The 20,602-nt window shown below is 42.7% G+C and overlaps 2 protein-coding genes and 1 long non-coding RNA gene across 5 annotated transcripts in view; 1 reads left to right on the forward strand and 2 right to left on the reverse strand.

Moving 5' to 3' along the window:
- The window catches only part of ANO7 (anoctamin 7), a 34,512-nt gene extending 32,158 nt beyond the window's left edge, over positions 1-2,354 (reverse strand). For all 3 annotated transcript variants that reach the window (XR_014565072.1, XM_083741813.1, XM_083741814.1), the window contains exon 1: positions 1,085-2,354. The gene's annotated coding sequence lies outside the window, so the exon portion shown is untranslated. The remainder of the gene's footprint in view (positions 1-1,084) is intronic.
- LOC310846016 lies at positions 2,015-2,524 on the forward strand. Its single transcript, XR_014565082.1, has 2 exons — positions 2,015-2,148; positions 2,351-2,524. It is a non-coding gene; the product is annotated as an uncharacterized lncRNA (long non-coding RNA).
- Positions 2,525-4,488: 1,964 nt separating this feature from the next.
- On the reverse strand, positions 4,489-20,602 carry PPP1R7 (protein phosphatase 1 regulatory subunit 7). Its single transcript, XM_083741921.1, has 10 exons — positions 20,447-20,602; positions 17,425-17,547; positions 12,278-12,333; positions 10,889-10,954; positions 9,636-9,766; positions 8,790-8,952; positions 7,356-7,472; positions 6,652-6,756; positions 5,484-5,570; positions 4,489-4,696 (listed from the first exon to the last, which is right to left on the reverse strand). Exons 1-10 carry the CDS (start codon positions 20,586-20,588, stop codon positions 4,520-4,522), a joined length of 1,167 nt encoding a protein of 388 aa, XP_083598047.1. The 5' UTR covers positions 20,589-20,602; the 3' UTR covers positions 4,489-4,519.

Here is a 20,602-nt window from a genome sequence, read left to right on the forward strand (position 1 = left end):
CACAGTTACCTGGGGATTAAGTCCTATTGAACGCAGTAACACTTATATCCCATTAGACAAACGCAGGATTGTACTGCATTGGAACTAGTGATGGAATGTATCTCTCTGATGTAGACATCCACTAGTGCAAGTGGGGGAAAGGCCATCGCCCAGTGGTAGAATACGTGCTTTCTATGCAGAACATTCCCAGGTTCAATCCCAGCATCTCCAGTTAGGGCTGGGAAATACCCCCGTCTGAAACCCTGGAGAACTAGTGCTAGTACAGATCAGACTCAAAGATGAGTCTGATCTGAGAAGATGTCCTGCTGCAAGTCTTTCTCCCTCCCATCTCCCGCCACCAGAAAATATGCTCAGCCCAATGCCAAAGGGACCTGAGAAATAAATAAAGCAAAATCCTACCACTGCAATACATAAAAGCCCTTCTGTTTCACAGCTAACACATCAGGGGGACTTGCACCCCAGCAGTTTCTTTCAGTGGTGGCCACAAGTTCAAAGTTGGGCTGACCTGTGATTTGAGTTTCTGGAAGGATTTCTTCCTCCATCCCAGGCAGATTAGGTTAGTGAGTTTGAGGTTTTACTCTGCAGTTTGTGGCATTGCTTGCTTACTTGGGGTTTTAGTGCAGGGATAGCCAACGTGGTGCCCTACAGATGTTGTAGGACAACAACACCCACCAGCCCATTACAATGGCACAATGATGGGAGCCGTAGTCCAATGATACCTGGAGAGCTCACACTGGCTACCTGTTTTAGTGGATGGTGTTGAACCAACACTTCATTAGACAGATGCAGCTATTGTAATGAAGCTACCTGCTGCACTCCAGTTGTTTCAGACTGTGGATGGTGTCAAATTCTATCATGGCAAAAAAACAGACATATAAGACAAGAAATCTAGGCAGGAGACAGACTTAGGCTTGACTGGAGCTGAGCTTCCCAGTTCAGCTGGGGTGAATGCAAGGTGGGAGGGACTTTGAATCTGGTCATGGTATGACAATCAAAGTTCAAAATTCCCAAACACCCCTGATGCCCAAACACTACTTTGCATTGCTTTCCAATTTATATGCAGAAAGGTTTGCTTGTAAAATACCTGGTAATGTTGATGAAGTTACTGTGTCCATACTCTCCCTCCCTCTGCTGAGTTGCTATCAGATAGTGGCGCCATTGCACGTATCCCGTGAGATTCCAAGGAAATACAAAGGATGCTAAACGTACTGTTATTCACCTCCTCCTCCTGGTCTTCCTTCCTTTGAGTTTTGAAGTCAGTAAAATGCCACTGCTCTACTTTTCCACTCTGTTGCCGTTCACCATCCACTCCAAGAGATTCCTGGGTGTATGCATAAGGTGGAGGAATCTGAAACTTGCAGGCAGGTTCCCAAGACCGTTCCTGTTTAATAATTTTACCGGACCTTGCCTTTGTTTGGTAAGAGGGTGTGGATCTGTAGAACCGAGCATAAACGTAAGCAGCCACATTTTGTCAGGTTTTAGCATGTCAAGTGAGTCTTTGTCTGATCAATGGGAAGGGGAGGTGGGAAGAAAAAAAGGGAGGAGGGACTACTGCTCCTTCACTCCATTGGATGCCTCCTGTTTCCTAATAAGAGCCCTACTGGATGCAAATAAAGGCCTCTAGTCCAGCATCCTGTTCCCTACAGTGACTAATCAGTTACCTATGGGAGGTCCCCAAGCTGGACATAAGCAAAATAGGCCTCTCTTCTGGAGTCATTTTCCAGCAAATAGTATTCAGAGGCAAACCGTCTCCAATAGGAGAGGTAGGACACATTCCTCATGACTAGTAACCATAGATAGCCTTTTCCTCCATTAGCTGTGGTGGAGGGCAGCCGTAGTCCAAAGCATTTGAAGGGTTCCAGGTTGGGGAGGGCCTAGACAACAATCTGTCCTACGGAGAGTTGTTAAAACCTCACCTGCTGCTGCTAACGTGAGAGTTCTGAAGCCGTCGCCTATGAGATCATAATTGGAGAGTGATGGAAAGCTTGGCATTCAGCAGCTCTGAAACCAACAAACCTAACTAACTTCTAAGCTCAGTCTTCAGACAACAGGAAAACCTTCAGGCAACTGGGGAAAACACAGGCAAGGAAAGGACCAGGAAAACCAGAGTACTTAATTTTACAGGATATGCATTCCTCACACCTACAGGTACCCAGGGATCAATCAAGATGGGTAACATTTAGGCGCAAGTCATACACATAGTGGAGCATCAACTTTTTTCACGTCTACATTAAACTCTACATTTCTATAGGTTCCATTTCCCTGTGGTTTGTGTCCTCAACTGAACTAACATTTTATTTCCAAGATAAACTTGAAAGGTATTAACATTAACACTGCTCCCCCCTCCCAGTTCTTTCCTCTAGATGCCAGCTGTTCCATTGGCTTTTCTTCAGCTTTCTGATTCCTTCTTGTGACTAGTGCATACTGCTGCAGGGGTACAACAGAGAGGTCAATTTAGAAATCACTTCAACATGCAGAGAAAACTCGTAGGTAGATGATCAATAAAGATTGCAATGTCTGTGGTGCCAAATTCTCAGGAGTGAAATCTCTTTACTCAAGGCCAGTACAGCACCATACATTACTCTGCTCAGCTTGACCGGAATTGCTTTCCTGAAGAAAAGTTCGGCACTCTCTGCAGGAGAGCCATGGGATAAGTTGAATACAGCGTTGCACTAGGTCGACCAAGAAGACCCAGGTTCAATTCACTGTTCAGCCATATTGTTACAATGTAATGCCCTCAGTTCTTTGGAGAAAATTGTTCTACAAAGACGATTTCAAACCGATATATTCTGACTATTTGCCGAGGGCCCTTTCAAGAGTTGCTAAAAGATAACTTCACAATATGGTGCCTTCCAGGACACCTGTTCAAAATAGAGGACCGTTCACCTCCACTGCGGGTATATTCATGAGGCACAGTTAAAGTTAATGTCCAACAGCCCCTAAGAAAAGGCATTGGCTTCAAATTTATGCATACATTTAGTTGGTTACTCCTAAATGACAAAGGAGAGTCCTAAATAACTTAGCGTTAAGAGATATAAAACTGTGCACCATCTCACCCCGATCCCTTTCCCTACTCTCTTGCCCCCTTTTCCCACCAGGAAAATCTACCATCAACTCTCCTGTAGGAAGGCTTCTAGGAACGGGAGACAAGAGAACACCCCACCCCTAGATTTGCTCTGGAAGGATTCTGATGTATTTTAATATATTAGTATTGTTTATTGTGTTTTTGAGGTATGAACTTGAATATTACTTGTAAGCTGCCTTGGTAGGATTTAGATCTTGAAAGGCGCATGAGAAATATAACTAATTGTAATAAATAAAACAACTAGTTGGCAATAATAGTCACAGTTTGATCATCGATAGAATTGCTAATTCTTCCCTCATCCCCAACAAATTAACACCATATGAATTTCACACACAAGTGGTGCAGCTCGTTTTGCCACTATAAAGGAGTCTGCCTTTATAAATCAGCAGGAGGAATGCAATGTATTCATAGAATCATAGATTTGGAAGGGACCCCGAGGGTCATCTAATCCAACCCCCTGCAATGCAGGAATCTCAAGTAGTTCAAGTACATGTAAACAAATGGAAACGTCATGCTGCTAAACTGCATCCCATCAGAATGCACGCCTGGAGATGAGAGGGCTAGAATGGCAAATAGAAGCATATGGAATACAGGCATGCTTGCACAATGAGAAGAACCAGGATGTGACCTATCATTTCCAGTGCAAATATTGACAGGTACAACACCCAGCTGTTACATTATGGAATGCAGATCAAAGTGTAGACTGGAAGAAGCTGCTAAACTACACAATAGAGGCTGGCTTGCATCTACTTGCTACTATGCTCATTAGACAGGCCATCCAAGATGGTCCTGCCTCCTCAGTTTAGGAAAGGGAACAGAATTACAGATTGCATTCTGCAGTGTGAGCATCCTTTCCCTGTCCCCATTTCCTGGGCTTATTTCAATATGTAAAACAATGCTGATGCTATTCAGCTCTGAAGAGTTGTTTCAGGGGCTATTACTACTAGGTGTCAGTGATAGGGAAAGAGCTTAGGGGACCAATGGGTCACTACGCAATTTTGCAAGAACAGAAGCGCCCAACACTTTACAGACAGAAAATGCTCAGGTTTCAGAGTACATCTCTGAACATGCTACTAGACTGCCCAGTAGGAACAGACACTGTCACAACCAGGAAATCTCACACATTTAAGATTTAATAATAATAATAATTATAATAATCAAAAAACAACAAGTGTGTGCATTATACGCAAGGTCTGTTATCAGTGCTCTTGGTTAGCCGTTTGCTCTTTAAGTGTCAGAGGGTTGAAGACAGAGGATGCAGTGTGGATGAAAATCCCATCTGTGACACTCTGAGAGGGAGGGAGGGAGGGAGGGAGGGAGGGAGGGAGGGAGGGAGGGAGGAAGGAAGGAAGGAAGGAAGGAAGGAAGGAAGGAAGGGAGGGAGGAAGGAAGGAAGGAAGGAAGGAAGGGAGGGAGGAAGGGACTGGAGAGGGTTCAGAACCGGACAAAGGTGGCATCAATCTGCCGGACAGATGGAAGGGCCAGCATGATTTTGCGTCGGTACTGGGGATCTTTTTGCAGTGGGTTTCGCTCCAGGTAGACTGTTTCCAAGTTCTTGGCTCCTTTCAGCTCATCCAAGTCACTCCAGCACTCAATGAGGTTATCGTTCATCTGGGTAAAACACACACAAAAGAAAAGTGCCAGCAATTTTTGAGAGTCAGTAAAGAATAGACTCTTAATCTCAGGGTCGTGGCCCTAGATGGGCCAGGGCTTTTCCTATTAAGTCAAATGGCACAAAAGGAATCCTGGCTGCAGCAGCTCCCACATGACTGGTATAAGCTAAGGAGCAGTCCTAAGGCCCAACAAGTGGCAAGGGTGGGGACAGGAGGATGCATGCTTGTTCCTCCTTTTGACTGGATTGAGAAACACGTGGTAGACTTAATTATTCAAGCCCAGTGCTTCCCATGCTGTGGCTCTCACACACATGCAAATTCGGTGTATGGGAATGACATCTGCTCTCCCCAAAATACAGTACAATAATTTTGTTTGAGCGCTGTATTAAAGGTGCCTTTCTGGATCCCCAATTTCTGACCGCTTGGCAGGACAGCCTGGAATTAAAGTTCTGTCACTGCAGAACTTTAGAGAGTTGGAAACTCTCTCACACCATCAGCGACTGAGTACTAAGATCAGGTTATTGGGGTCTTAAGCCACCATTCTAAAAACTTAAGAACAGCCTTCTGATTCAGGCCAATGTCCCACCTAGTCCAGCTCTTCCTGTTTAGAGAGTAACCAACCAGATACCTATGGGAAGCTTGCAAGCAGGACATGAGCACAACAGTAATCTGCCCACCTATGATTCCCAGACAAACACTGCCTCTGACAGTGGAGGCCAAATATAGCCATTGTGGCTATGCTGCTGGTCCGTAAGCACTTCTTGGTCTCCCTCTCATAGACTTACCCAAAATTCTTGGAGCTCTGTTAGATGGGTAATATTTTCAATCTTTTTGATCCTGTTGGCCGCAATGTCCAGCATTGTCAATTTATTCTGAAACAAGCATAAAGAAAACTTTAGTCTCTATTTTCATTCTTGTCTTCTTGCAAACTGTGCATCCTTGGGCGAAACATTAATAGGCATAAAGGGACATGCCATGTAGCAAAATAGCCAAAGTTCATCAACCATACATACTGCAGAGTCAACTGGCATCTAAACATCAGGATTGGAAAAAATTACTGAACTGGTCAGAACTAGCAGGCCAATTTTGGACATAAACTCATTTTTTTTTTGATAAATATAACGCCTCAAGAGAAAAGCACAACCCACTTCCCAAAATACTACTAGTGTGCTGGAATTCCCTCAATAATGCTTTATATAACCAAGCGTGGCTAAATACTCTATGCTTCTCCTTTTCCCACAAAAAATACAACCCTTTGTTCGCCTTTGGCAGAAACTCACATTCACATTACGCATCATCCTTGCTGGTCTTCTGCTTCCTCACATTGGTTTCCCTACTTCTATCCAGTACTGTTGCCAAAATTATTTACCTCTCTTGTAACTGACCACATTAACACCCTTTCCTAAATCCTCACACTAGCTTCCTCTTCACCACACAAGCTTCTTTTCCTTACCTTTAAATCCCTCCATGGCCTTCCTCCTTTATCTCCACACACTTCTATCCAGACATATCCCTGCCTGTGGCTTATAGTCATCTATCTCCAATCACCTTCAGTAATCCAGAGGTTTCCTGCTCCCTCAAAAGACTCTGCTTACACAAACACACACACACAACTCTGTGCTCTCCTCATTGCTGGCCAGTATCCTTCAGCTGCCATTCCAGGAGGTCTCTATGATGCAACTCCTTCCTTCCTCAAAACTCACCCGTTCCATGAAGTCATTAGAACAACTATCTAGTCCCAATGCTCTACTGAAATTAAGCCTATACATGTGTAACTAAAATAAATGTGTGATCTTTCCATATTCCCCCATTTCTGTCCCCTTTCTCTGTTGCCTCCCTTGCATCTGTGTCTAGTTTATAAGCCTCTTGGGGTAGAAACTTGACTGCTCATTATTTGTAAAATGGCATGTACAAGGATGGCGCCAAATAGATAACAATAAATAGGCAACTCACATTGTTTTCCAGCCCTTCAATGACTTCTATGCCATTATGGCTAAGGTACAGCTCCCTCAAGTTCCCCAAATTCTGCAGCCCTTCGATCTTCGTCAACCGATTGCTCTAGGGTGGTGATAAAAAATGGATTAACATGACAGAACTAGACTTTTCAAGTAAAAAAATTACATGTCTCTCTACTGAACTCACTGTATTTGCACGGCACATTTTATACAAGTCTTGGAGTCATTGTGCAGCTGCACAATATCACATGCACACATTGGCCCATGCACATTACTTAAGAGGAAAGCATGCATAAAAATGAAACTATTAGTGACAATATCATACTAAAAATGCATTAGGAGAAATTGCTTGTAAAAATCTGTACATTAATCAAAACTGTATACACAAATGTGTTTATTAGAATAAATTCACACTAAGATGCTGAAGAATTTTCATTTTTTTCAATTGCAAATTGCTGAAGAAATGTAGAGAACTCATTTTAAGATTGGAAAATGATAAGCTGAGAGAACTGGTTGACAGTTCCTTCCTTCCACAATCTGAACTATAACTATAATTGCCTCCCTTCATTCATAGAGGTTACTGGTCTTTTTGTCATTCTAGTTTTGAAAGGTCTAAACTGCTGCAAAATTCATATGACGGAGAAAAGCAAGCATTATAAATGAATAAATAAATAAATGGAATGGGAAGTCCAGGGCTGATACCTGTATACTAAGCACTGTTAAGTTTGTCAATGCATCCAGGTTCTGAAGCTTGGTGATTTTGTTCTTTCCCAGAAACAGGCTGTCCAGATTAGTCAACGTATCAATATTCTGAATTGCCTGCAAATTGACCGCAGTAAACATTACAATCCTTGATTCTAGCAAGCAAACCTCTTGCAACACATTCACTACTTAGTAAGACTATAGCAAAGTCAATTACCCAACATCACCCCACCCACTCCTTTATCACAAACTTGTATACTGAAGGTGGCTCATGAGATGATTCAGATCAGAAGTCTCATGCTGTATGACTGATGACTTCAACTTTGCACTGGTCAAGCAAGCTGAACTAACACAGTATCCATAGTAAAGCTGTGTGGAAATGCTGCAGAATAGCAACTTTCAGTTTCAAGTTTGAGTTCTTTGTCATTTGGACTCCCAAAGAAGCTCTGAGAAGAAATTCCTTAAGAAGGCAGAATCTTTAGGGCGGCACACTCAGAACAAGTGGCCTACAGAATCCCATTAGCAGGATGTACCTTCTTAATTATTAAGCACCTGGGGAATCCATGTGAAGCTGGAACAATGAGATAATTCCACCTGGCTGAATATTCAGGGGTGGAGACAGGGTCAGCATTGTCAATAAAAGAAATAAAAAGTATCTTATGTTTAAAAGTATTTTTCAAAACAAGTGATTACATGAAGGGATTGGAAGAGAGAATGCTGACTATCCAATATAGTTATTAGTCATATTATTTCACTGATGTTTGATTATGTACTGGAACAGAGAATATTCTGCTTATTTGTGTCTCAAAATTTCATTTCATCTTCTAGCTTGAGTTGCCGCTTTCACATAACTAGTTCCACTCAACTTCTTGTTGCTTATCAGCTGTTTACCCTACTTTCATTATCTTTTTTTTTTTTTGAGGGGGGGTTGTTTCCTAAAATCATAGTTTCTTAATGTACTATCTGAGCTTGCCAAGTCTACAGTTTGGCTTTCTTCCACCTTCAAATCTATGCTGTCAGTAGTATACAGTTACAAGCCTTTGTTCCTCCAGTACTTTTCAAAGTTTGGGTCCCCTTATGTAACAACCTGAAGTTGTCTTTCTGTGTGCTGCTTGAAAGCACCATGTGCCAACCACAATCAACACTGTAATGAGTTTCCCTCTTGCATTTTAAAATGTTTTTCTTGAGTTGTTCTCAGAAGGGGGAGCAACACCCTTTTTAATAGAAATCAGGGAGGTAGCCAAGGAAAGCATTTGGAGGCCAAATGGACACTTCTTCCATGCTTCTTAAGTCTCCCTCTGGAAGTCACTGTTGCAGTCAGCAGCAGCACATTTGCAACCTGAAAGTTTTTACTTCTCCCCACTCCTGTCTGATATGGCTGATTTCTCAGCTATACCAATGACGGATCCTTACAGACCACCATCAAATACCTACCCTGATTCGATTAGATCCCAGCTCTAACATCTGTAATTGATGTAAGTTGCTTAGGTTCTCAATTTTGCTGATTTTATTGTTCACAAGAAAGAGTTTCTTTAACTGAGTGAGCTGGTCCAGCCCCTCGATGTGCCGTAGAATGTTAAACGAAATATCCAGGACCCTAAACAGGAAACAAAGGAAAATACTTTAAAATGTAGATATCTTCTAAGGCATAGCATCTCAATCTTGCTCCAAAGAGTTCATAGTGCTATATATGTAGCTGGTTCCTATTTTACTTTCACAATGACTCAGAAGTGGGGTATGATGAGAGAGTATGGGACTGGCCCAAGCTTCATGGCTCACTGGAGGTTTGAACTTGGATTCCCCCAGTCTAAATCTCTAACTTTACTCTTTACACCAAGGGGGGCGGGAATCTGTGGCCCTCCATATGTTGTCGGACTCCAACGATCATCACCTCCGCCAGCAGAATGGCATGATGGGGATTGCAGTCCAGCAACAGATTGAGGAAATCAAAGAGCTTTGTATATATATGAACAACAAATTTGGCCACACAACCAAAAACCATGTTTTGTACTAAGTATAGTTAGGCACAATGTCTGAATTAACAATGGAATGGTGTCTGCATGAAGCCATTGTCTTACATAGCCATGCAAGCTACAATAAGATTTATGATCCAGGCAAAGAAGCATGTTACAATGAGGATTGCCATTCTGAGAGAGGGAGACAAACATGGGAACATCTCTCACTAATATTGAAATAACTTTCCTGGATTCCAGTCCATTTCCAAGACAATTCAAAGTGCTGGCAATTACCTTTAAAGCCCTATATAGCCTAGGTACTCACTCAAGTTCTGTCAGGGCCTCCAAGTTCTCAATCTTTCGAATCTGATTGTCATAGAGATCCAGTTCTCTGAGACTTTGCAACTGTTCCAGATTCTCAATGCACTTAATCAAGTTCTGACGGAGACAAAGAGTCTGATGTGTAGAGAGAAGATAAACAAAGGATGTAAAAACAATAACACACAAGTCTCACTCCCAACAGATGCACTTAATACGGTGTATGAAACAGCTTTGAAAATAAGTTCTCTGCAGGTGGATGCTGCCCTCACTCAAATATTTGTTCTTCTCCTGCTCCTCCACCAATTCTTAATATCTCCACCCATTCCCCACCAGATGAAGACTGCTGCAGTGGCCAAAAAGGGTTACTGTACATTTTCACTGGGGCGGGGGGGGGGGGGGAGACACGTTGTTGCCAATCCTGGCAGTCTTTGGGCCAGGAGAAAATGAAATTTCATCTATAGAATACCACTGCACAGCCCAGCTAAGGAGATAGTGAATGAAACTAAGTGGTACAAATTACTGGATCTTCCAATGTCCTTTATAAAGCCTAAAAACAACTGTGCTCAGGTCCATGAGTCTTGCACTCATGCCACTTTCCAGCTTAAAATTGCCCTTGAAGTGGATATTAGCCCCACTTGGGAAATATTACAAGTATCTGTATTGTGTCTACCTTTTCTCATGGTGAAACTATTAGTAGCTCTGTGTGCGCATGAGAATTTGAATTGGAGGAAATGCTTAGGGTATGGTGAAGGAATGAACATTCTTGCACCCAAGCACTGCTCATTCACTCACTGTTAATTCACTCAGTGGCTGATTTCAAATTTGCTTTTTAAAGAGTTTGGGAGATCCAGTCGTGGTCCTCCTCCACATGCAGCTGCTGGGTGACCTTGGGCTAGTCACACTTCTGTGAAGTCTCTCAGCCCCACTCACCTCACAGAGTGTTTGTTGTGGGGGAGGAAGGGAAAGGAGAATGTTAGCCGCTTTGAGACGCCTTCGGGTAGTGATAAAGCGGGATATCAAATCCAAACTCCTCTTCTTCTTCTTCATATGTAATTTGACCCACAGTGGAATGCTACTAGTGTACTTCTGGGTGCCCTCTGCTTCCCTCTTCTCAAATGCAGCCTTTATTTCATTATGCTGCATCCCTCTAGCTAGAGAACTATAGCAAAGTACTTTGGCTGCCACGCATACTCTCAGTTACACAACCATGGCACAGCCGTATCAGCTCAACTAGAGAGGGCTCCTTAAGAGTCTCACCTTCACTTTCTTGAGCACCTCAAACCCTTCAATCTTGCCAATTCGGAAGTGATTCAGATCAACATCCTGAAAGGCAATAAAAAGCCACAAGCCGTCTTAGTATTCACACAAAGGTTTATTTCAACATTACTTCTAAAGTAGCATGAAGGTAGATTGTAGGCCTATAGCATGTGGGTTGCAAGGGTGGGTGATACCATCACAGTGTGCAGAAAAGCTGGCCTTTGTTAACTAGATGGAAACCCTCAAAGCCCAAGGGCCTTCTGCTTAGAGAGAAACAAATCAGCACAATTGCTGTGCAGGACTCACATCTCTTTCCTAAAAGAAGGGGCTCTGTGCTGAATATATTACATCTTTTTCAGCAATCAGAAACACAAGGATTTGGCCCTATTTTTCTTCTGCGGGACAAGCCCAGCTCCTCAACTTTGCCATGAAAAGTCAAATGTACACGGTGATGTCAATGCTAGTTCAGATGTCAGGCTAAATCCCTCCCCATGCATCAGCCAAGCAAGTTGGCTGCCCCCTCCCCTTTTTAAAAAGCACATGTACATTTATGTAAATATGTAAACAAATGTACATCTGTCAACACACAAAGCCACCCGATTCTTCCTTCTGGTTACATTACTACCATAGTACAGTGGTTCCTCGGTTCTCGAACAAAATCCATTCCGGAAGCCCATTCGGCTTCTGAAACATTCAAAAACTAAGGCGCAGCTTCCAAGAGCTTCTTGCCCTTGGCGGAAGCCGCATCGCACATTTGGGGTCTGAAAAACGTTTGAAAACGGAAGCATTTACTTCCAGGTTTTCGGTGTTCGAGAACTGAAACGTATCACAACTGAGGCATTCAGGATTGAATGAAATGAAAATCCTGTGGGGAAAGTGTTAGTTACATGCTTTGCAACTATATGCTTATAAATACACCATGTGTGCCACTTGCTTTTGCATTTTGGGGAATGAGACACACAGAGCAGGCAGCTAATTCCTTTTTATAGTCTTCTATAAGGAAAGTGGAGCCCTTTGACATGCTGTCTAATCAAAAGTTTTCCACCATACCAACGAATCTGAAAACAGCTTGACAGTGCAGATCTTCAAAGACAAAAAGGAGAACGGCAGATGCCTCTACCCCTTTTTGTATCAACTTTCCATCAGCAAAGTATCTTGTTGCCTTTGAAGCTCTCTTCCCCAATTTCTCTGCTGTTGTGATCCAGCTCTTCTCATACCAAGTACCTGTCCACCATTGCGCTAGATCTCAGCACAGAAACAATATATACATTTTAAAGGGGGGAAATCTGTTAACTCTTGAAAAGAAATTCTTGATCACACAGGCTTCAGAGTTCTTCCTCGGTGGGCCTTTCCCATGTATTGCTACAATGGAAATTAAATCTATATTACCTCTGCTTCTGGATCCAGGCTAATCGTCTCCATATCCACCGGCGTCTCAGCTTCAGCTGCAATAGAACAAATGCACTCTGCTTAAACCCCATGCTGCTCATCAACTGAACTCAAGCTTGCAATGTCAGCTCTCTCATAGGAGAAAGAATGCCTTCAAAAGAGAGAGGGAACACCTAACGTATTCAGAGTGGATTAGGCCTCCTAACCTGGTGGTCACGTTGCCAATAAGAAGTGTGATATACACTGAAGGAAGTAATACTGATGAACCCTTAAAAAAAAAAAAAAGTACATTTACAACATTGCACTAACAGAAGTTGTGCTTCAGTGGCTAAAGGAGGAAAGTCATTGCCGGCAAAGTGGCTAACTGTACAAACTATATAACTGTTACCAGAAATGTTAGATTAGTCATCGGCCATCTTTGCAGCCTGCTCCCTTTGGGTAACATGGCACAGTTTTTGGAATGGAAGAAACAAAAATCACAAGGATTATCTGGTGGCAGAACACCAATTTCTTGGTCTAGTCACCTGAAGAACTACAGCCACATTCTTCATGATTAAAGTCAGCCAGATATATTTGCAAGCTATATTATTAGGTCTCACTTTTTTCATTAGAGTACACTGGGAAGCTGGTATTACCAGCTGTTTGAAGAAACTGTTTTGCTGCTTTGATTCTCCCCCCCCCCCTTCAAAACCCAACCTCATTCCTAAATGCAATTCTCACTCTGTATGCATGAGTGGAGGTGGACTTCAGAGATTTGTGCTGAATAATTCATGCAAGCTTTCCATTTGGCAGGTGGGTGGATTTTCTCCTTCACGTAATGTTCAGCAACATAAGCCCTCTTCAGGCGTTCAAGCCTCAACACAATGAGCAGGAACAAGCAGGAAAAAAGGAACTCCAGGTGTATAGCAATTTCCATCAAGTTCACCAGCCACTATAGTAAACAGAAGCCAGTATTGTGATTCAAGTACTTGGTGGAAATTGTTATATAAAACATGTTCCCAATGAAGGACGTTTCCAAAATGTAGCAGCCAAGCAACTGAAGTTTCTTTCTCTTTATTTCAAAACAAAGTTTGTCAGCAGTGCTTTTATTGGTTTTGCGGCCTGTTTTTGCTTTGGGAGAAGAGTCCAGGGGCTCCAATCTCCTCTGTCACACCCCCAGTTTCACCACCTTTCAAGCATGGAAGGGCAAACATTGACAGTGGGGAGCTAACTGCACTTGTGCAGACTCCCCAAGCAATTTACAACCTTGAAATGTCAAGGTTCTTAGTTGTGCACAGAACCTGCACAAGTAAAGGGAGCTTCCTACTATAGATGTTCCTTTCCCAACATGTGGCAGGAGAAGCAAGCAGGAATGCAATGGAAGGGACAGGACTAACCGGCTCATGGCAATCTCCCCCTCAGACAATGACAAACTTGTGAACAAATAATGACTCAGGAAGGCTACAGAAGCCATTTATTCCAGCACACAGGATTTGCTGACACCCACCGAACCGTTCGCTACCCTCCCCTCTTGAGCTGGTCTCCGGATCTCATAAACAACTCTGCCAGTTCCCCCTTGCTCTATCTCAGGCGAGGGGAATCTTTAGCTCCCCAGATTTTGCTGAACTGCAACTTCCACCATCGCATTGGCCCCATTGGGGCTGAAGGGAGTTGTAGTTCGGCCAAAGGTGCCCCGCACCTGCTCTCTTATGTGCAAAGCCACCCTCTCTCCTCCAAATCCTTTTCTGCAAGCTTCCACTCTCAAATCATCAGCTACAGGAAGCAAGAAGGGCCAATGGAAAGAAAGGTGTGGGGAAAACAACTGGATGCTCTTGCCTATTTACTCTGCTACAGTCGAGTTTTATGCCCCCGAATTCCATGCACATTCCCACCACCTGATAAGCACTGGATGGCTGATATGAACTGGATTTAACTAAATGGTTGTGCTAGCAGGAGCCAGCATGACAAATCCTGCTTACCTACCCCCTCCAAAAAAACAGCTCCGGGGTGTGTGTGTGTAAGTTTGGGAGAACCCCAAAAGCAGTGTGTAGGGGAAGGAGAGGGGCATGTTCACACCGTCAAGTAGAAATGCTTGTGCTGACAGAATGATCATAATAGCACTGAATTCATCTCAGTATATTTCATTCATGGACAAATACAGATAGCAATCCGATTAAATAATAGTTGCCTAAGCCACCAATGTTCTGAATTCTTGCATTTTAGGGATGAGCAGCGTGCAGCTCCAACACTAGTCTACAAGCCAGCAGAAGAGACACTTTGCTGTGAAAATGTCATCATTCAGTTAATACTGAAACACATACAAAGCAACCACCTGCCCACCTCGCTTATTATTAATTTAGCAAATATTCATGATCAAAGCGGTTGTCACAATCTGTTGGGAAGTCAGCTGACATTTTTGCCACCATGTGGTTGAGGCTGAAAGCAAATTCCCTCTGAGTGCACCACAGGGACGTAGGCAAAGTACAAGAAAGGAGCTCAAAATTGTCAGAATGCCAAAACTGCACATGTGCAGGAGATGAAATACAGGCTGCAAGTCCTCAGCCCAAAACAAACTGGGCTGAAAGAAGCAGGCTGCCGTGCCAAACTTGCATGCCAGATTATGAACCCGCCCCAGGCCAGGATTAGAAAAAACCCAACAGTGGTCTTGGCAATTAATGCAAAACTAGTAATTTGTGTAACAGTAGGCTTTCTCAGCATTAGGAACACAATACTAGAGCTTGTTCCAATCATCTCAGTTACTCCCAGTTGCACCCATTGTGGCAAAGCAGTTTGTTCAGGAAGTTCCTGCCAGACTTAGAGCCAGACAAATGCTGCCATTATGCCCAGATTGTTCACAGAATTTTCAAAATGCATGATAGGGCTGGATGAAATATTGTCCAAAACTGGTATGATCACATCGTGATAATTGTTTCATAATATTTGAGGTGGCAATATATCACGAATCACAATTTGTGTAAGAGCTAGGTGAAATCTGGTTTTCAACATCGTGATAACTCACCAACTAAACACTGCAATGTTATCAGCAGCTAAACCTCACATTATCACCAGCTAAACATAATCATTCCACCTCAGATATTAATTGGTGCATCTGCCATATTATTAGCATGATATTCTAAATACAAAACTCTCACTCTCCTGTTTCTCAACTCCACATAACATATGTCATCTGAAATAGATTCCAGGAACAACAGATGTTTCTTATGCAATAGGTTGGAAACAATGGGCAGGATTCAACTAAGGCTGTGAATGCCAAAGTTGGCCCTCCAGCTGTTTTGGGACTACAACTCCCATCAGCCCTAGCTAACAGGACCAGTGGACAGGGATGATGGGACCTGTAGCCCCAAAACAGCTAGAGGACCAAGTTTGGGCATCACTGAACTAAGGGATCACACACTGGGGCTCTCCCCATCCCAAAATTGGCTCTTGAGGGTGCTGGGAAACCCCAGAACAGTGAACGGGGATCGTTCCACCTGGTAAGCTGATATTCTTATGCAGACAGAACATTTGTAATAGTGTGATGTTCAATTCCACCCCAAATGTTGAATATCTCTTTAGCATACATGGGCTCCTTATGTAGTGTTACCTAACACAATCCAGCTTTATAACCCCTTCAAGGAGGGTAACTATAATTTGGTATGACTTGAGGCCACTGCAGGAATATGCCTCTATATTGAAAGGTGTGCATACATACAAAAGATCCACATTTTCTTTGTGGATATGCGTGTGCTATAACTAAGAAAAATGCTATTAGGATTGGCAAGAAGGTGTATGACATTTTATAAACTTGCATGGGATGAAGAAGAAACATTCTGTTTTCCATTCAGTAGCAGATTAAGAAAAGGTGTATGCAACAAATAGGTATTTTTACCCATGCTTATGCTTTGGACTCAGACAGACCACAGTGGGTTTAATTTCCAGCATGTTCTAGTTTCGTTTGTCCTTATATGACTCTGCAGGTTATCCAAATGTAGCAAGTTGAAGCAAGCAGGGACGCTGTCCATCTCTGCCTTGAATGACAGAGGACTTTTAATAAATGTTCCAGTCTGACTTTGCCTGCAAAAGCCCCAAATTAAACTTCGCTGAAAAAGGAGCATATTATTACACCTGATTAGCTTATTTTTGGATTTCCAAGTCAAAACAGAATGCCAGCAGAAAGTTCTAAAACATATTATGGGTGCTGCACTGAATCAGAAGGAAGAGGTTGGATTAGAACAAGAACAGCTTGGATGAGTGAAACAGCCAAGACAGTTTCTCCAATAGTTTGAACTCTAACCCATCATTAAAGTAGGAGCTCTCAAATCAAGCCAAATACAAACAATTTTTCTGCAAAGTAAGAATTTCAACAAAACTGATTGATGGCCAATATTAGATTTCACAATGAAAATGTTACAGTAGCCTAAATACAAGAAAAGGTACTGAGCTTAAAGTATTAACCATAAACATCTTTTGTTTTGCGTTTCAATTTAATTTAATTTTAAATCACATTAAAAACATTAGAGGAGACTTAATTGCTGTTCATTGGACACAGGCATGCCCAAACACCACTGTTTGCCTCTAAAAGATGGCATGCTCAAACATGTATTCCTGTAAGACTTTGAGGGGGGAAATTACTGAGCAGACCCATTAGAGGTCATAAGCTCAAACTTCACTTTCAACAATTGTGAATCTTCTTGTGTTCAGCTCTTTTGAACCATGTACACCCTTCTGCTAGGCAAGGAACTAACCAACCACTTCTCATTACAAAGAGGCCAATGTGGATGCTATATGGGGTGAAAAAGACAGAAACAAAAATAAAAAATCTTGCTCATAGGGACTGAACAGCTATATTCTACAACAGCCCAGAAGATCTTAATTTATATCAAAGTGCATTAAGTTTTTAGTGTATCAAAGAACAGCAGCAGCACACTATCAGAAAATGAGTAACAATGCGGTCCAAAACATAGGTGGTTAATCTATGGCCCTCTGTATGTCGGTGGACTCAAGCTCCTATATGTCCCAGTCAACATGGCCAGTAGTCAGGGATGATGGGAATGCTTGTTCAGCTACTCCTGCTTTAACTCATCTCCTAAAGCTTTAAAGTGATGGGTTATGATATGTCTTCAAGTGTATACCAGCATATGATCTCTCTTTCTTGAATAACAGTTTACCTGTTGAATTCTCGCCATTCTGTTCATCCCTCAAACTCTGCTGACTGAGGTCTGTTACTATGCAAACCGTTTGCTTCTTCCCTTCATCATCTCCCGACTCTTCAGACTCAATCCTCCTGTCAACTGTGTAAAAGAAACACTCTGTAATTAAGTTTTATTTCTGGAAGGAAGCAAACAATGACACACATATAAACTACTAATAGTATTAAAGCAGGTGTGGGGAACCTGTGACCATCTTGCAGATGATAGACTCCAACTCCCATCAGACCCAGCCAGCATGACCAATGGTTAGGGATGATGGGAGTTGTAGTCCAACAACATCTGGAGAGGCACAGGTAACCTCTCCACTCCTGCTATTGGAATTTCTATATTTGCAACATAAGAGAAGGGCAGCCTGCTCCTATGCATGGTTACTCACAAGTATGCCCAACTAAGTTCATCTCTTTCCAGAGAAATAGCCATGATTCTTTGTTGATTTTGCTGCAATAGACTAATATTTCATTATGGCATATAAGCTTTCAGTGATTAAAGTAGTCTTGTCCAAAAAGCAATTTATGTCACAATAAAATTGGTTAGGCTTTAAGTTGCCACAAGACTTGAGTGTAACAGGACTCACCCACAGGTATTATGCAGAGATGTCTATAGCCTTAAAATAGGATTCAAAGAACAACATCGCTAGTTGGAATGCTCAATGCTACCACAAGCTACTAGCTAACTGCCATATTCATGCAGTTTCCAGCTAAAAGTAAGACATGACTTGTAATTGTTCTCTATGGATCCAAGTGGGGAGCATAGAACTATCATGTGTGTTTAGCTTACATGATCTTTGTTTTTATAAATTACTACATTAGCCCAAACAAGGATTCCTCTTCTCCAAGCGTCCTGGAAGAAACCTTATTACCAGATGCCCAAGGACTGTTCTATGGCAACTCAGTGAGAAGGAAAGAGCACCCTGCCAAGATTTTTGTACATTTTTCTCCACCTAGTCTGCAGGTATAGATTATAATTACTTCATGTAACACATGGCATAGAAATCCTTCCAAGACACCACCACAGACTTCAGAACTGCTTCAGATGTTATGAATTTCCTGCACATACTATGTATGTGAGAAAAAGAGGACCAACCACACACAGATCGCCATGTGTGATCACTGCATACAAATCTAGTTTGCCATATGTATCCAACATCACAAAGTCTAAACAGATGTTAAAGAAAAACAGTAGCTGTACAGAATCTGACAAAGTAACCTAAGTATATCAAGCCTACATGGAGCTTACTTTAAAATCACCTGCTTAGGGACCAAGATGACTCATTTTTAAAATTTCTGGGCTTAATCTATATCATAGATTTGATTACAGGAGGGAACTGGTACAGCGGGTATGGGCAAAAGGCATATATGTATCTACTAGTAGATCTCAGGATAATTTGCAGTAATTCAGATAGGGTTTCTAAGTTCCAATTGTTAAATAAGAGAAACAACAAAATAACCCTGCCCCAAATAAAATAAAATATTGGGCTGCTAAAATGAAGAAAGCTAACCAGAAGTGAACTTTTGTGTTAAATAACTGTGAGCTCAGTTCAGTTCTGGTACAGTACTGAAAACAAATCCTTAGGTTCAGAATGTGTTCAGAGACACCCTTTAATTATAACTGTACATCATTTGCACTTGCTTCTTGTCAGCAGATTTTGGGGTTCTAGTAAAAAACAACAGATCGAACAAGCGTGAACTTTGCCACCCCTAGAGTAGAGCCTGCCCTAGGATGTTTTTGATTCAAATGTCAGATTAGCTTGCATCATAAACTTACTCTTTTCCCTATTTTTTGGCACATCACTCTGTCAGTCTTAATTTTGCACCTGTAATACAGGCATAATATTCACCTACCATATAGAGTTGCTGTAAGGATTACTGAAACAGTGCATGTGAAGAAATTTCAGCTCTTAATATTTTTTGCTCTCTGCAGAATAGAATTAGTAATGACTGGGGAAAGTACTAAGACGCTAGGATGACTATTCCTACTGTTCTTCAACAGAACACACATAGAGAGGATCAATAGCAGTGCTCTTTTGCACTACTGATGGAGCACCCATTGTGTTTTGTTTTCCTGGTCTAATGCCTTGATATGGTTACTGGCCTTTGGGATTAAAAGCCCCAGAGTAATATTTTTTCATAATTCATAACCCATCGTTCTTAAATACTAACAAAACCAGCAATTCCTGCTCAAAGGTCCAAGAACAGAGTTCCCCTAAATAATTTTCCTGTCCCCACAAAAAGCAGTCACACATTATTGTTCACAGTACAAGAGAGTCATACATATTAAAATTTCAATTCCTACACTACCATACAGAACACCTCAATGCACTATTTTCCAAGGTAAAGTAAAGCACTGAAGGGGAGGCAAGAGGCAGCATGTGAAGCAACTAATGGGGTCCTAAAGAATATCAAAGATCCGTCTGTGTGTCAGTTTAAACTGCGGACACCAAGGATTCCAGTGACCACTTAGTGGTACAGTACCGCTTAATCTGGCGGGAGGGTTATCAGATACCTCTTCTTCGAAAAGATGTCACCCATATAAAATTATATTAGCAGTGTCAGGAGGGATATATTTTGAAGGTCACGCAAACAGCGTAACAGAAGTCAGACACCCAAGTGTTTTTTTTTTGGGGGGGGGAATTGGGGATGGGGGAGAGAGACCCAACAAGCTGCATGCAGAACATGCAATGGATGTGGATATAGATTCGGGGAGGTTCTTACAGTCCCCCCCACCCCGCCTCTGCTTTGCATACACCCCCCGTTTCCCCTGCCCAATACCATTATTCCACCATGCTTCCTCCCAATGCCCCCCCTGCACCCATAAGTAGGTTCCCCGCCAACACACGGTGAGCCTCCTCCACAGCGCCCACCTCCCGCAAAACGCCGACGCCCAACGGCTCCTGAACCGCAGCCTCCCCGCAACGGCCGAAGCCAACCTCGCCCGCCCCAACCCAGATTCGGACCCCGCGCGCTACGGCCCGGCCTCTCACCCTCCATCATCTCTTGCGCGCCCTCCCCGCTCTCCGTCTCAGCTACCGTCGTCGCCATAACGCTTTCCACCCCCTCCCCCTTCCGGCATCGGGCACAGCGCTCGGGACAGCCAATGGGCAGCTCGATCGGAACCGCCTGCATCCAATCACAGGGCC

This window comes from Podarcis gaigeae, assembly GCF_964106915.1.
Source record: "Podarcis gaigeae genome assembly, chromosome: 5".
Lineage (NCBI taxonomy): Eukaryota > Metazoa > Chordata > Lepidosauria > Squamata > Lacertidae > Podarcis > Podarcis gaigeae.

Bases quoted from the DNA above. Each gene is read 5' to 3' on its own strand.
- PPP1R7 (XM_083741921.1), bottom strand. From the start codon at position 20,588: ATGCAGGCGGTTCCGATCGAGCTGCCCATTGGCTGTCCCGAGCGCTGT. The intron at 10,955-12,277 runs GTAATATAGATT...ATTGCCTTTCAG, and splicing joins GCCTGGATCCAGAAGCAGAG to GATGTTGATCTGAATCACTT. The intron at 9,767-10,888 runs GTGAGACTCTTA...TCTACACATCAG, and splicing joins AGGTGCTCAAGAAAGTGAAG to ACTCTTTGTCTCCGTCAGAA.